This window comes from Haematobia irritans, chromosome 4 (assembly GCF_050003625.1).
Source record: "Haematobia irritans isolate KBUSLIRL chromosome 4, ASM5000362v1, whole genome shotgun sequence".
Classification (NCBI taxonomy): domain Eukaryota; kingdom Metazoa; phylum Arthropoda; class Insecta; order Diptera; family Muscidae; genus Haematobia; species Haematobia irritans.
Genome location: NC_134400.1, coordinates 190,595,514 through 190,612,011, shown reverse-complemented (window position 1 = coordinate 190,612,011; position 16,498 = coordinate 190,595,514). Strand labels below are relative to the sequence as shown.

Sequence of the window (16,498 nt, the reverse complement as noted above, 5' to 3'; positions counted from 1 at the left end):
GATGGTTGGATGTACAGCTGTTTCGGAATTACCACATTCCTCATCAGCATGCTCTACTTGCAGCAAAACTATCAACCAATTATCAGAATAAATTCGGGTAATTCACTCAACCAGCGTTGCCAGAATTGTTTCACCAAAAACCGCTAGATTTGCCCAAAAAAATAGCCAAAAAAGGCTAAAAAATGCTAAAAAAAATAGCTAGAAAAAAGCTAAATTTTTTTGTATCAAAAGTCACATTTTTGATTGAAATTTAACTAACTTAAAGGCTTTATTTCACTTACAATGCATATTATTTTCATTTTAATTCCACTTCTGTGAGACTGTAACAATATCTAAGGCATATTAGCTCTGTTTGCGTATTCGATACATTTTGATTACTATCACAAATTTTTTACTGGAAGTCCTTCGTTTTGTGGGAGCTACCTTCCCAACACCTCTATTTTATTTACTTGTTATTTTAAAATATTAAATGATCTAAGAACGCTTTGGATTTGGTAAAAAAATGATTTGTCATTTTTTTAAATAAAATTTTAGTTTGGATTTGAAATTGTGAAAAATTCGAAATACATTACTTTTATTTAAATTGTAGAAAATACCTATAGTTTACATTTCCCAGTAAAAACATTTTCCTTTTCTTCATGAGCTATCAAAGTGCTTCAAAAACGTGCTAACGCCAACTTAAATTTCCAAATTCAGACTCGACTTCAAGTAGAAATTATTGTATATATACGTTTTTAAAATAAAGTGTTGAAAAACATCTTCTATTTTTGAACGCTATTTTGGTTTGTGGTTAAGATGCAAAAACTCCTCACATTTAAAGACTATTTCATTAATTCTTCCTTCTTTCATGAAAACATACCCATTTTAAGTTCAATCACTTAATTATAAGGACAAAACGACTTTATCGTCTTTTGGACAAGGAAAACAGTTTATATAAAAGAAATTCACAAATGCTATTATAACCAAAATTCGCGTTCGTATATTAAGGAGACGACATATTTTTTCAGTGCACAAAGCTATTCACATCTACTATTTTAATTTAGTAATATCGTAATAACTTTAGAATATTATAATAACATAAAAAGGATAAACGAGTCAAATGATAATATTCCCAATAATTTACGGACAGTTTATCTAACAAATTTGTATGGTAATAGTAGATTTAAAGTTTACGATAACTTTTATGTATATAATGAAAAAACTTTACAAGGTGTATTTGCTACAAAAATGCCCGCATAATGACTAGACTCATTATTAATGTTTCAACTGAGCTTTGAAATATATGGAAACCCTTATACTTGCAGCAAGGCTTAGATAAAAACGCCGATTTATCCATATTTCAATAGAAACATGTCGAAAATAAAAAAAGCCCAAAATAGCTAAAAGGGTCATGAAAAAAAGCCAGAAAAAAAGCTAAAAGCTAAATGCATTTTTTTCCCGCTAAACGTCTTCAAAAAAAGCCAAATCTAGCGGGAAAAACGCTAAATTGGCAACGCTGCACTCAACCCAAAGTGAACTACACTTGAACCTTCCGAAAAAGGGGTTTGATAGTCGGCTACTGCCTAAAACAAATTTGCAAGCATATCTCTTTTCCTTTGCCAAACTCAAATCATCGATTTGAATGTAAATGGCTGGGTTTGTTTTTGAGCGTGCTTCCTCTATCTTCATTCGTTTTGTTTGTTATTGTTGGCTTCTCTTTAATCGTCGTTATTGTTGTTTTTGATCTCAGCTTAAAGCCATGCAAGTAGAGGATGCTGATGATGAATGTGGTAATTCCGAAACAGCTGTACATCCAACCATCTTGCAGTCTATAGGGCTTTGCCCAAATAAATTTGACAAGCATACTTTTCCTCTGTTGGTTAAGCTACACTTGTAGTTTAGTCAATGCATGGCTTTAAGCTGAGATCAAAAACAACAATAACGATTGAAGAGAAGCCAACAATAACCAACAAAACGAAAATAAAATTTTGCAAAAATTTTGTATAGAAATAAAATTTTGCAAAAAATTTCTACAGAAATAAAATTTTGCAAAAATTTTTACAGAAATAAAATTTTGCCAAAATTTTCTATATAAATAAAATTTTGCAAAAATTTTCTATAGAAATCAATAGTTGCAAAAATTTTCTATGGAAATAAACTTTTAACAAAATCTTCTATAAAAAAATTTGCATAAATTTTCTATAGAAGTAAAATTTTGACAAAATTTTCTATAGAAATAAAATTTTGCAAAAATTTTCTATATAAATAAAATTTTGCTAACATGTTTAATAGCAATAAAATTTTACAAAAGTTTTTTATAAAAATACAATTCTGCAAAAATTTTCTATAGAAATAAAATTTTGCAAAAATTTTCTATAGAAATAAAATTTTGCAAAAATTTTCTATAGAAATACAATTTTGCAAAAATTTTCTATAGAAATAAAATTTTGCAAAAAATTTCTATAGAAATAAAATTTTACAAAAAATTTTTATAGAAATAAAATTATGCAAAACTTTTCTATAAAAATAAAATGTTGGCAAAATTTTCTATAGAAATAAAATTTTGACAAAATTTTCTATAGAAGTAAAGTTTTACAGAACTTGTTTATAGAAATAAAATTATGCCAAAATTTTCTATAGAAATAAAATTTTGCAAAAAAGTTTAATAGCAATAAAATCATGCAAAAATTGTCTATGGAAATAAACTTTTAACAAAATTTTCTATAAAAATAAAATTTTGCATAAATTTTCTATAGAAGTAAAATGTTGACAAAATTTTCTATTGAAATAAAATGTTGACAACATTTTCTATGGAAATAACATTTTATAAAAAAAACCCCTATAAAAGTAAAATTTTGCTAAAATTTTCAATAGCAATAAAATGTTGCAAAAATTTTCTATGGAAATAAGCTTTTAACAAAATTTTCTATAAAAATAAAATTTTGCATAAATTTTCTATAGAAGTAAAATTTTGCTAAAAATTTCTACAGAAATAAAATTTTGCAAAAATTTTTTATAGAAATAAAATTTTGCAAAAATTTTCTATAGAAACAAAATTTTGCAAAAAATTTCTATAGAAATAAAATTTTACAAAAATTTTTTATAGAAATAAAATTATGCAAAAATTTTCTATAAAAATAAAATGTTGGCGAAATTTTCTATAGAAATAAAATTTTGACAAAATTTTCTATAGAAATAAAATTTTACAAAACTTGTTTATAGAAATAAAGTTATGCCAAAATTTTCTATAGAAATAAAATTTTGCAAAAAATTTTAATAGCAATAAAATGACGCAAAAATTGTCTATGGAAATAAACTTTTAACAAAATTTTCTATAAAAATAAAATTTTGCATACATTTTTTATAGAAGTAAAATTTTGACAAAATTTTCTATAGAAATAAAATGTTTACAAAATTTTCTATGGAAATAACATTTTATAAAAAAATCTATAAAAATAAAATTTTGCAAAAATTTTCTATAGAAATAACATTTTGCAAAAATTTTCTATAGAAATAAAATTTTGCAAAAATTTTCTATAAAAATAAAATGTTGCAAAAAAGTTCCATGGAAATAAACTTTTAACAAAATTTTCTATAAAAATAAAATTTTGCATAAATTTTCTATAGGAGTAAAATATTGCATAAATTTTCTATAGAAATAAAATTTTGCTAAAATTTTCTATAGAAATATTTGGCAATATTTTCTAAAGTCTTTTGTGTGAAGGCTTACTTCCACCAAAATGACCTTGTCGTCATAAAACAAGCGAATAACTTTCCTTCGATGTGTGCTCTAAAGTAATCAAAGTTTTAAATTTCATATTGCCATGCTATTGAAATATTCATAATTATTCATAAATCATTTTTTGTTTTTGGGGCTTTGAATTTTGTTGTTGCTGAGGATGTTGTTCTTATCCTGTTTACTCCTTTAGTTTTAGGCTCAGTGCCAATGATGAAAAGCCACCGACAAGGACGAAGGTAGTTGCATCTAATGGTGGCAAAACTTTTGAAGCAGCCACCTCAGCAGCAAAATCATCACCACCAAAGGCAAAAGTCAACTTTTTCCCGATGACTACAGTGGAAATCTCTGATAGAGCAGCTATAGCTATTGCCAGTCTAGAAAACTCAAGTGCCAAACATTTTAGTGCTACCACCAGTCCCAGTGGTAGTCAAAGTAGCCACGTTAGTGTTTGTTGTACAGATAAAAATATCAATGGAGGTATGGCAGTCAGTGTTGGATATGGTGCTTGCGGTGTCAGTGGTGATGGCAAAAGCAAAAATCCCAGCATCAGTTCAACATCAAGTTCCAATTGCAATGCAAAGTTTTCGCTTACATCAAACCTTCTCAATGGCAGTGGCAATGATATCAAAAGTTTTCCAAGAATACCACGGAAACCACAAAAAATGCAACAACGACATCAGAATTCAATAACACAAAATAGACTGTTGGAGCATTTGAGATTGAGTTGTACCATGTCTCTACCGGATATTTGGCTTGATGGCATTATCGAAAATCATCACAACATGAGGTAAGTTTTTCTTCCATGGCTTTATGTTTAACCTCAGATGGGGTAATAATTTTGGAAATGTCTGCAAATATTTATGAAATACTCACAAAAAAATATAAACAAATTTTAACAAAAATTTTTTGATCAAATAATTTAACTTTTAGTATTTGAAAAAAAATACAGCAAATTTTGCCAACAAAATTGTAGTAATGGCAACGGTTAAACAATATTTTATGATAAACCCACTCTCTATTTCCCAATCCATACTCTTCCAATGACTCTCTAACTTTTTTCTCCCTGCCATCAATGTTGCCAGTATTTTTCTGGCTCTTGTGCTCAGCCTAGGTTTTTCATTTCTTTAGCCTCTGATAGGTTAATAATTTTGGAAATGACTAAAAATTTTTATAAAACACTGAAAAAAAACAAAAACAATTTGAATCACATCCAATAAATTTTCTTAACCTTAGTTCTAACAGGGTATATCTGAAATTTATAACTAATTTTTTTTTTTTGACGAAATAATTTCCGTATTTTCATTATTTTAAAATTACATAAAATTTTACAAAAAAAAAATGTATTAATGACAATGGTTAAACAATATTCTCAAATTTTATGATAAACTCTATCTTTATCTTCCAATCTACACTCTTCCAATGACTCTCAAATTTTTTTCTCCTGCAGAACTATTTTTCTGGCTATTGTTATCAATTTAGCTGAGGCTAAAGAAACCTCAGATAGGTTAATAATTTTAGAAATTCAAAAGAAAAATGTTATTTTGAGACTGTGAACATGGAATATGTTGCTTTCTCGGCAAATGTATAAATGTTTGCCTAAATCAGATAAATAATTTTCCAGAAAATAACGATAACCATCCAAAAATAACATTTTGCTCTTGAAATATGTTTGGGGTGATCATATTCCTTCTCTGAAGTTGGTCTGGGACGCTACTGCTTCGGTGATGGCGCACAGTGATTTACTACGAAATCGTGGCTTGGTCCAGTCCGAACTGCGTTTCCCTTTACGCTGAAATTACTTAGAGAAGCTTTGAAATACTCAGAAATGTCACCAGTAATACTGAGAGGAGAACGATGAAAAACTTTTTGGTGTTTGGTCGAAACTTGGACTGAACCCCTGCAGCTTTGTATGCAAGGTGGGCTTCTTCCCGTATGATATGCACAATTGCTACTCGAGCAAGGTTAGGTTAGGTTAGGTTAGGTGGCAGCCCGATGTATCAGGCTCACTTAGACTATTCAGTCCATTGTGATACCACAGTGGTGAACTTCTATCTTATCACTGAGTGCTGCCCTATTCCATGTTAAGCTCAATGTCAAGGGACCTCCTTTTTATAGCCGAGTCCGAACGGCGTTTCACATTCTAGTGAAACCACTTAGAGAAGCTTTGAAACCCTCAGAAATGTCACCAGCATTACTGAGGTGGGATAATCCACCGCTGAAAAAATTTTGGTGTTCGGTCGAAGCAGGAATCGAACCCACGACCTTGTGTATGCAAGGCGGGCATGCTAATCCTTGCACCACGGTGGCTCCCTCACTCTACTCGAGCAAAAACAATCAAACAAAGTTTGAAGAAAATTCTACCAAAAAAAAAATGCCAAGCAAAAAAATCTTAATTTTATTTCAATAGAAAATTTTGTTAAAATTTTATTCCTATAGAAAATTTTGTCAAAACTTTATTTATATAGAGAATCTTGCCAAAATTTTATTTCTAAAGAACATTTAGTCAAAATTTTATTTATATAAAAAAATTTGGGCAAAATTTTATTTCCAAAGAAAATTTTGTCAAAATTTTATTTCTATAGAAAATTTTGTCAAAATTTTTTTTATATAGAGAATCTTGCCAAAATTTTATTTCTATAGAGAATCTTGCCAAAATTTTATTTCTATAGAAAATTTTGTCAAAATGTTATTTCTATAGAAAATTTTGTCAAAATTTTATTTCTATAGAAAATTTTGTCACAATTTTATTTCTATAGAAAATTTTGTCAAAATTTTATTTCTGTGAAAAATTTTGTCAAAATTTTATTTCTATGGAAATTTTTCGGCAAAATTTTATTTCTATAGAAAATTTTGTCAAAATTTTATTTCTATGAAAAATTTTCGGCAAAATTTTATTTCTATAGAAAATTTTGTCAAAATTTTATTTCTGTAGAAAATTTGGCCAAAATTTTATTTCTATAGAAAATTTTGTCAAAATTTTATTTCTATAGAAAATTTTGTCAAAATTTTATTTCTAAAGAAATAAAAAATTTTATATCTAAAGAAAATTTTGTCAAAATTTTATTTCTATTCAAAATGTTATTTCAAGGGAAATTTTTCAAAATTTTATTTCTTCAGAAAATTTTGTCCAAAATGTTATTTCTATAGAAAATTTTGTCCAAAATTTCATTTGTATAGAAAAATTTGTCAAATTTTTATTTCTATAGAAAATTTTGTCAAAATTTTATTTCTATAGAAAATTTTGTCAAAATTTTATTTCTATAGAAAATTTTGTCAAGATTTTATTTCTATAGAAAATTTTGAGCAAAATTTTATTTCTGTAGAAAATTTTGGGCAAAATTTTATTTCTATAGAAAATTTTGGGCAAAATTTTATTTCTATAGAAATTTTTCGGCAAAAATTTTATTTCTATAGAAATTTTTCGGCAAAATTTTATTTCTATAGAAAATTTTTTACAAAATTTTATATCTAGAGAAAATTTTGTCAAAATTTTATTTCTATTCAAAATGTTATTTCAAGGGAAATTTTTCAAAATTGTATTTCTTTAGAAAATTTTGGGCAAAATTTTGTCAAAATTTTATTTCTATTGAAAATTTTGTCAAAATTTTATTTCCATAGAAAATTTTCGGCAAAATTTTATTTCTATAGAAATAAAAAATTTTATATCTAAAGAAAATTTTGTCAAAATTTTATTTCTATTCAAAATGTTATTTCAAGGGAAATTTTTCAAAATTTTATTTCTTTAGAAAATTTTGTCCAAAATTTTATTTCTATAGAAAATTTTGTCCAAAATTTCATTTGTATAGAAAAATTTGTCCAATTTTTATTTCTATAGACAATTTTGTCAAAATTTTATTTCTATAGAAAATTTTGTCAAAATTTTATTTCTATAGAAAATTTTGTCAAAATTTTATTTCTATAGAAAATTTTGTCAAAATTTTATTTCTATAGAAAATTTTGTCAAAATTTTATTTATATAGAGAATCTTGCCAAAATTTTATTTCTATAGAAAATTTTGGGCAAAATTTTATTTCTATAGTAAATTTTATCAAAATGTTATTTCTATAGAAAATTTTGTCAAAATTTTATTTCTATAGAAAATTTTGTCACAATTTTATTTCTATAGAAAATTTTGTCAAAGTTTTATTTCTGTGAAAAATCTTGTCAAAATTTTATTTCTATGGAAATTTTTCGGCAAAATTTTATTTCTATAGAAAATTTTGTCAAAATTTTATTTCTATGGAAAATTTTCGACAAAATTTTATTTCTACGGAAAATGTTCGGCAAAATTTTATTTCTATAGAAAATTTTGTCAAAATTTTATTTCTGTAGAAAATTTGGCAAAAATTTTATTTCTATAGAAAATTTTGTCAAAACTTTATTTCTATAGAAAATTTTCGGCAAAAATTTATTTCTATAGAAAATTTTCGGCAAAATTTTATTTCTATAGAAATAAAAAATTTTATATCTAAAGAAGATTTTGTCAAAATTTTATTTCTATTCAAAATGTTATTTCAAGGGAAAATTTTCAAAATTTTATTTCTTCAGAAAATTTTGTCCAAAATGTTATTTCTATAGAAAATTTTGTCCAAAATTTCATTTGTATAGAAAAATTTGTCAAATTTTTATTTCTATAGAAAATTTTGTCAAAATTTTATTTCTATAGAAAATTTTGTCAAAATTTTATTTCTATAGAAAATTTTGTCAAAATTTTATTTCTATTCAAAATGTTATTTCAAGGGAAATTTTTCAAATTGTATTTCTTTAGAAAATTTTGTCCAAAATTTTATTTCTATAGAAAATTTTGTCAAGATTTTATTTCTATAGAAAATTTTGGGCAAAATTTTATTTCTGTAGAAAATTTTGGGCAAAATTTTATTTCTATAGAAAATTTTGGGCAAAATTTTATTTCTAGAGAAATTTTTCGGCAAAATTTTATTTCTATAGAAAATTTTTTACAAAATTTTATATCTAAAGAAAATTGTGTCAAAATTTTATTTCTATTCAAAATGTTATTTCAAGGGAAATTTTTCAAAATTGTATTTCTTTAGAAAATTTTGGGCAAAATTTTGTCAAAATTTTATTTCTATTGAAAATTTTGTCAAAATTTTATTTCCATAGAAAATTTTCGGCAAAATTTTATTTCTATAGAAATAAAAAATTTTATATCTAAAGAAAATTTTGTCAAAATTTTATTTCTATTCAAAATGTTATTTCAAGGGAAATTTTTCAAAATTTTATTTCTTTAGAAAATTTTGTCCAAAATTTTATTTCTATAGAAAATTTTGTCCAAAATTTCATTTGTATAGAAACATTTGTCAAATTTTTATTTCTATAGAAAATTTTGTCAAAATTTTATTTCTATAGAAAATTTTGTCAAAATTTTATTTCTATAGAAAATTTTGTCAAAATTTTATTTCTATAGAAAATTTTGTCAAAATTTTATTTCTATTCAAAATGTTATTTCAAGGGAAATTTTTAAAATTGTATTTCTTTAGAAAATTTTGTCCAAAATTTTATTTCTATAGAAAATTTTGTCAAAATTTTATTTCTATAGAAATTCTCGGCAAATTTTTATTTATATAGAAAATTTTGTCAAAATTTTATTTCTATAGAAAATTTTCGGCAAAAATTTATTTCTATAGAAAATTTTCGGCAAAATTTTATATCTAAAGAAAATGTTGTCAACATTTTATTTCTATTCAAAATGTTATTTCAAGGGAAATTTTTCAAAATTGTATTTCTTTAAAAAATTTTGTCCAAAATTTTATTTCTATAGAAAGTTTTGTCCAAAATTTTATTTCTAAAGAAAATTTTGTCACAATTTTATTTCTAAAGAATTTCGGCAAAATTTTATTTGTATAGACATTTTTTTCCCAACTTTATTTCTATAGAAACTTTTTATAGAAAATTTTCGGCAAAATTTTAGTTCTATTGAAAATTTTATTTCTATTGAAAATTTTGTCAAAATTTTATTTCTATAGAATTTTTTCTGCGAAATTTTATTTCTATACAAATTTTTCTATAGAAAATTTTGTAAAATTTTTATTTCTATAGAAAATTTTGTCAAAATTTTATTTCTATAGAAAATTTTGTCAAAATTTTATTTCTATAGAAAATTTTGTCAAAATTTTATTTCTATAGAAACTTTTGTCAAAATTTTATTTCTATAGAAACTTTTGTCAAAATTTTATTTCTATAGAAAATTTTGTAAATTATTTTATTTCTAAAGAATTTCAACAAAATTTTATTTCTATAGAAAATTTTCGGCAAAATTTTATTTCTATAGAAATTTTTTGGCAAAATTTTATGTCTATAAAAAATTTTGTCAAAACTTTATTTCTATAGCAAATTTTGTCAAATTTTTATTATACTCTGCCCCACACCGTGGAACAGGGTATTATAAGTTAGTGGCAAATATGCCCCGGGTGGGCTCCTGAGTCGATATAGCCATGTCCGTCTGTCCGTGAACACATTTTTGTAATCAAAGTCTAGGTCGCAGTTTTAGTCCAATCGACTTCAAATTTGGCACTAGCTTGTGTTTTGGCTCAGAATATAACCCTATTGATTTTGGAAGAAATCGGTTCAGATTATATGGCCCCAGAAGCCAGAGGAGTTTTACCCTAATTTACTCAAAATTTTGCACAAGAAGAACAATTAGTACTATAGTCAAGTTTGCCAAATTCTATTGAAATCTGTTCAGATTTAGATATAGCTCCCATATATATCTTTCACCCGATATGGACTAATACGGTTCTAGAAGCCAGAATTTTACCCCAATTCGGTTGAAATTTTGCACTAGGAGTACAATTAGTAGTGTAGTCAAGTGTGCCAAATTTTATTGACATCGGTTCAGATTTAGATATATCTCCCATATATGTATATCGTTCGCCCGATTTACGCTCATATGACCATAGTGGCAAATCTTTTACTCCGATTTAATTGAAATTTTGCATAGGGAGTAGAATTAGCTTTGTAGCTGTGCGAGCCAAATTTTATTGAAATCGGTTCAGATTTAGATATATCTCCCATATATATATATATATACATATATATATATATATATATATATATATATATATATATATATATATATATATATATATATATATATATATATATATACATATATATATATATATATATATATATATATATATATATATATATATATATATATATATATATATATATATATATATATATATATATATATATATATATATATATATATATATATATATATATATATATATATATATATATATATATATATATATATATATATATATATATATATTTCGCCCGATTTACACTCATATGACCATAGTGGCAAATCTTTTACTCCGATTTAATTGAAATTTTGCATAGGGAGTAGAATTAGCATTGTAGCTGTGCGAGCCAAATTTGGTTGAAATCGGTTCAGATTTAGATATATCTCCCATATATAGCTTTCGCCCGATTTACACTCATATGACCACAGAGGGCAATTTTTAACCCCGATTTAGTTGAAATTTTGCACAGGGAGTAGAATTAGCATTGTAGCTATGCGTGCCAAATTTGGTTGAAATCGGTTCAGATTTAGATATAGCTCCCGATTTACACTCATATGACCACAGGGGCCAATTTTTTGCTCCGATTTAGTTGAAATTTTGCATACGGAGTAGAATTAGCATTGTAGCTATGCGTGCCAAATTTGGTTGAAATCGGTTCAGATTTAGATATATCTCCCATATATAGCTTTCGCCCGATTTACACTCATATGACCACAGAGGCCAATTTTTAACTCCGATTTAGTTGAAATTTTGCACAGGGAGTAGAATTAGCATTGTTGCATACGTGCCAAATTTGGTTGAAATCGGTTCAGATTTAGATATAGCTCCCATATATATGTTTTTCTGATTTCGACAAAAATGGTCAAAATACCAACATTTTCCCTTTTAAAATAGCCTCTGCTTAGTCCAAAAGTTGTAAAAATGACTATAATTTTCTTAAACTTCTAATACATATATATCGAGCGATAAATCATAAATAAACTTTTGCGAAGTATCCTTAAAATTGCTTCAGATTTAAATGTTTCCCATATTTTTTACTAATATTGTTTTCCACCCTTGTGCATTAGCCGACTTAAATTTTGAGTCTATAGATTTTGTAGAAGTCTATCAAATTCTGTCCAGATCGAGTGATATTTAAATGTATGTATTTGGGACAAACATTTATATATAGCCCCCAACATATTTGACGGATGTGATATGGTATCGAAAATTTAGATCTACAAAGTGGTGCAGGGTATAATATAGTCGGCCCCGCCCGACTTTAGACTTTCCTATCTATAAGGGTATAAAAATATTCAAAAAATGTAAACTGTTTAATAGCAAAAATGTACTACGTCGTTAGAAAATTGAACTAAATTATATTCCACATTTTGAGATTTCCTCAAAGCTTTGTTAAAACCAGAAAAACTGAATTAAAATTAAAGAAAAAATGCCCTGGTGTACTTTTTAACTACAACTCATAGAAGAATAACTGAACTAAAATTAAAGAAAATACTCTTTGGCACCAAATCATGACCATTTTAATCATACTATAGTTCATTCTTACTATTTTGGGGAATCGTACAAACATTTTTGTTTTTTCTTTAGTTCATATTGAACTTATGTGTACGGTCATTGAACTTTATACCCACGTTTAGTTCATAAAATGTTTGAGATATACTTAAAATCATTGGGCTGTGGAAAATGTAGACCCTTGTCTTACGAAATTAGTTCACAATTGTGGAAAAATATCTTAGCCATGCTGAGTAAAATTATAAATTAGCCCTTAGGCCCCCAAAAATAAAATCCTGTATCCGTTTCAGCTCAAATTCTCCATTTGAACACTATTGTAGGTTAGGTTAGGTTAGGTTATGTGGCAGCCCGATGTATCAGGCTCACTTAGACTATTCAGTTCATTGTGATACCACAGTGGTGAACTTCTCTCTTATCACTGAGTGCTGTCCGACTCCATGTTAAGCTCAATGACAAGGGACCTCCTTTTTATAGCCGAGTCCGAACGGCGTTCCACTATTGTTGGCTGTGATAATTCGCTGTGTAAAATAAAAGAATTAAAAAAAAAATAAAAATAATTTCAAGTAAATCTGCTTTATTACGCTGAACCGATTTCATAATGACTTCCATAAATGTTGCCATCCATGAAAAAATATCCCCAATACTGACAACACTGAATCGTATTACTGCTTTGACTTTAACTCACTCTCTTGCTCACAATCAAAGCTCTCCCAATGATTCTCAAACTGTATTCAGCATAACAAAAGCCAAACAGACACACACAACCCACCAAACAACAGCAACTCAAGCTAACAGAACAACCACACTAACGATAGTATTAAAAATATTAAATTTCTCCACTGAAACTTAATCAAATTAAAAAATATATACAATTTGCCATATCTATAGAAAATTTCCTTTCCTTTGATACCTCGAAAAACCCTCATATGCGTTCACAATATGTGTCAAAAAAAAAAAAAAAAAAACTATTGTAGCCTATTAATATATAAATTTTTCGTAAACATGTATTCACAAGTATTCGCTAGCGTATAACACCCCATCATTAGAAATCTTTACAACTGTCAAGTTAATAAAAGCATAATTCAAAGATTAGGACTATCTGTCAACGGACTTTGCAATTGACTCTTATCCCATGATGGTGGTTATTTCCACCGGGGCCGATCTCTCTAGGTGGATATTGTAAGAAAAATTTATGGCCACATTGCTTACTTTCTGCAAATGTCAACATTGCAAAAACTTTATCATAGGCCATTGCGTAGTTAGAATTAAAAAAGTTTATAGGATCTATAATCCATTTGGCTTGTATTAATTAAAACAAAACTCACAGGGACACAGGCATTGTGTCCCTATTTATTTTACTGTGAATATAATCTATTCACAGGATCCTTTTATATTTGACTTTTGTTCTCTTGCATTTTTTTCCGATACTTTAATGAACTTTAAAGGACTGAAGCTCATATATATATAACATGAGAGCGTAGACATATAAGAGGCTTAATTTTAGTTTGTTTTTAGAAAACTTTTCTTATTACAGTGGCTTTAATAGAGTGGGTCGAAAATTGGTATAATTCTTGATGTTTTGGTAGAATTTGCAAACAATCCCTCTCCAACTAAGAGGTACTTGACAAATAAATATTCAATACACAAAAAAAAAATTAAACAAAAATTCTATAAAAAAATTGCCAAACTTTTGTATAGAAGTGAATTTTTGAGAAAATTTTCTATAGAAATAAAATGTTGAGCAACTTTTCAATAAAAGTAAAATTTGGACAAAATTTTCTATAGAAATTAAATTGTGAGAAAATTTCCTATATAAATACAATTTTGAGAAAATTTTATATAGAAATGAACATTTAACAAAGTTTACTATAAAAATAACAATTTGATAACATTTTCTATAAAAATAAAATTTTGACAAAATTTTATATAGAAATAAAATTTTGAGAAAATTTTCTATAGAAATAAAATTTTGACAAAATCTTCAATAAAAATAAAATTTTGACAAAATTTTCTACAGAAATAAAATTTTCACAAAATTTTCTATAGAAATAAAATTTGAACAAAATTTTATATAGAACTAAAATTTTGACAAAATTTTATATAGAAATAAAATTTAGACAAAATTTTCTATAGAAATAAAATTTTGACAAAATTTTCCATAGAAAAAAATTTTGACAAAATTGTCTATAGAAATAAAATTTTGACAAAATATTCTAGGGAAATAAAATTTTGACAAAATTTTCTATGGAAATAAAATTTTGACAAAATTTTTTACAGAAATACAATTTTGAGAAGATTTTCTCTAGAAATGAATTTCTAACAAAATTTTCTATAAAAATAACAATTTGATAACATTTTTTATGGAAATAAAATGTTAACAACATTTTCTATAGAAATAAAAATTTTGAAAAAATTTTCTATAGAAATAAAATTTGAACAAAATTTTCTATAGAAATTAAATTTTGATAACATTTTTTATGGAAATAAAATTTTGACAAAATTTTCTACAGAAATACAATTTTGAGAAGATTTTCTCTAGAAATGAATTTCTAACAAAATTTTCTATAAAAATAACAATTTGATAACATTTCTTATGGAAATAAAATGTTAACAACATTTTCTATAGAAATAAAAATTTTGAAAAAATTTTCTATAGAAATAAAATTTGAACAAAATTTTCTATAGAAATTAAATTTTGAGAACTTTTTCTGTAGAAATAAAATTTTAAGTAGTGGCGATTTAACAAGGAAAATTTTGGTATTTTGACCATTTTTGTCGAAATCAGAAAAACATATATATGGGAGCTATATCTAAATCTCAACCGATTTCAATCAAATTTGGCACACATGACTATATTACTAATTGTACTCCCAGTGCAAAATGTCAACCAAATTGGGCCAAAACTCTGGCTTCTGGGGCCATATAAGTCCATATCGGGCGAAAAATATATATGGGAGCTATATCTAAATCTGAACCGATTTCAACCAAATTTGGCACGCATAGCTACAATGCTAATTCTACTCCCTGTGCAAAATTTCAAGCTAAACGGGATAAAACTCTGGTTTCTGGGTCCATATAAGTGCATATCGGGCGAAAGCTATATATGGGAGCTATATCTAAATCTGAACCGATTTCAATCAAATTTTGCACACTTAACTGCACTACTAATTGTACTCCTAGTGCAAAATTTCAAACAAATTGGGTCAAAACTCTGGCTTCTAGGACCATATTAGTCCATATCGGGCGAAAGATATATATGGGAGCTATATCTAAATATGAATCGATTTCAACCAAATTTGGCACGCATAGCTACAATGCTAATTCTACTCCCTGTGCAAAATTTCAACCAAATTGGGGTAAAACTCTGGCTTCTGGGACCGTATTAGTCCATATCGGGTGATAGATATATATGGGAGCTATATCTAAACCTGAACCGATTTCAATAAAATTTGGCACACTTAACTATAGTACTAATTGTTCTTCTTGTGCAAAATTTTAAGCAAATTAGGGTAAAACTCTGGCTTCTGGGCCATATAAGCCCATATCGAGCGAAATATATATATGGGAGCTATATCTAAATCTGAACCGATTTCTTCCAAAATCAATAGGGTTCTATTCTGAGCCAAAACACATGCTAGTGCCAAATTTTAAGTCGATTGGACTAAAACTGCGACCTAGACTTTGATTACAAAAATGTGTTCACGGACAGACGGACAGACGGACATAGCTATATCGACTCAGGCACCCACCCTGAGCATTTTTGCCAAAGACACCATGAGTCTATCTCGTCTCCTTCTGGGTGTTGCAAACATAAGTACTAACTTATAATACCCTGTTCCACAGTGTGGCGCAGGGTATAACAGGTTGACTGATAAGTCCCCGGTCTAATATAGAAAAACACATTTTTTTTGTCAAAATTCGTTTTTATTATTCAACATAGTTCTCTTCAAGAGCGATACAATGATTATAACGACCTTCCAATTTGTTGATACCATTTTGGTAGTACTCCTTCGGTTTTGCCTCAAAATAGGCCTCAGTTTCGGAGATCACCTCTTCATTGCAGCCAATTTTTTCCCTGCGAGCATCCTTTTGAGGTCAGAGAACAAGGGGGCCAGATCTGGAGAATACGATGGGTGGGGAAGCAATTCGAAGCCCAATTCATGAATTTTTGCCATCGTTCTCAATGACTTGTGGCACGGTGCGTTGTCTTGGT

General features: G+C 26.9%; 1 protein-coding gene across 1 annotated transcript in view; it reads left to right on the top strand.

Annotated features, from left to right (window-relative positions):
- RhoGEF3 (Rho guanine nucleotide exchange factor 3) overlaps positions 1-16,498 on the top strand; it is a 710,057-nt gene that overhangs the window by 274,480 nt on the left and 419,079 nt on the right. The window contains exon 6 of the mRNA XM_075305340.1: positions 3,909-4,505. Within this exon, the coding sequence (XP_075161455.1) occupies positions 3,909-4,505 (597 nt within the window). The remainder of the gene's footprint in view (positions 1-3,908; positions 4,506-16,498) is intronic.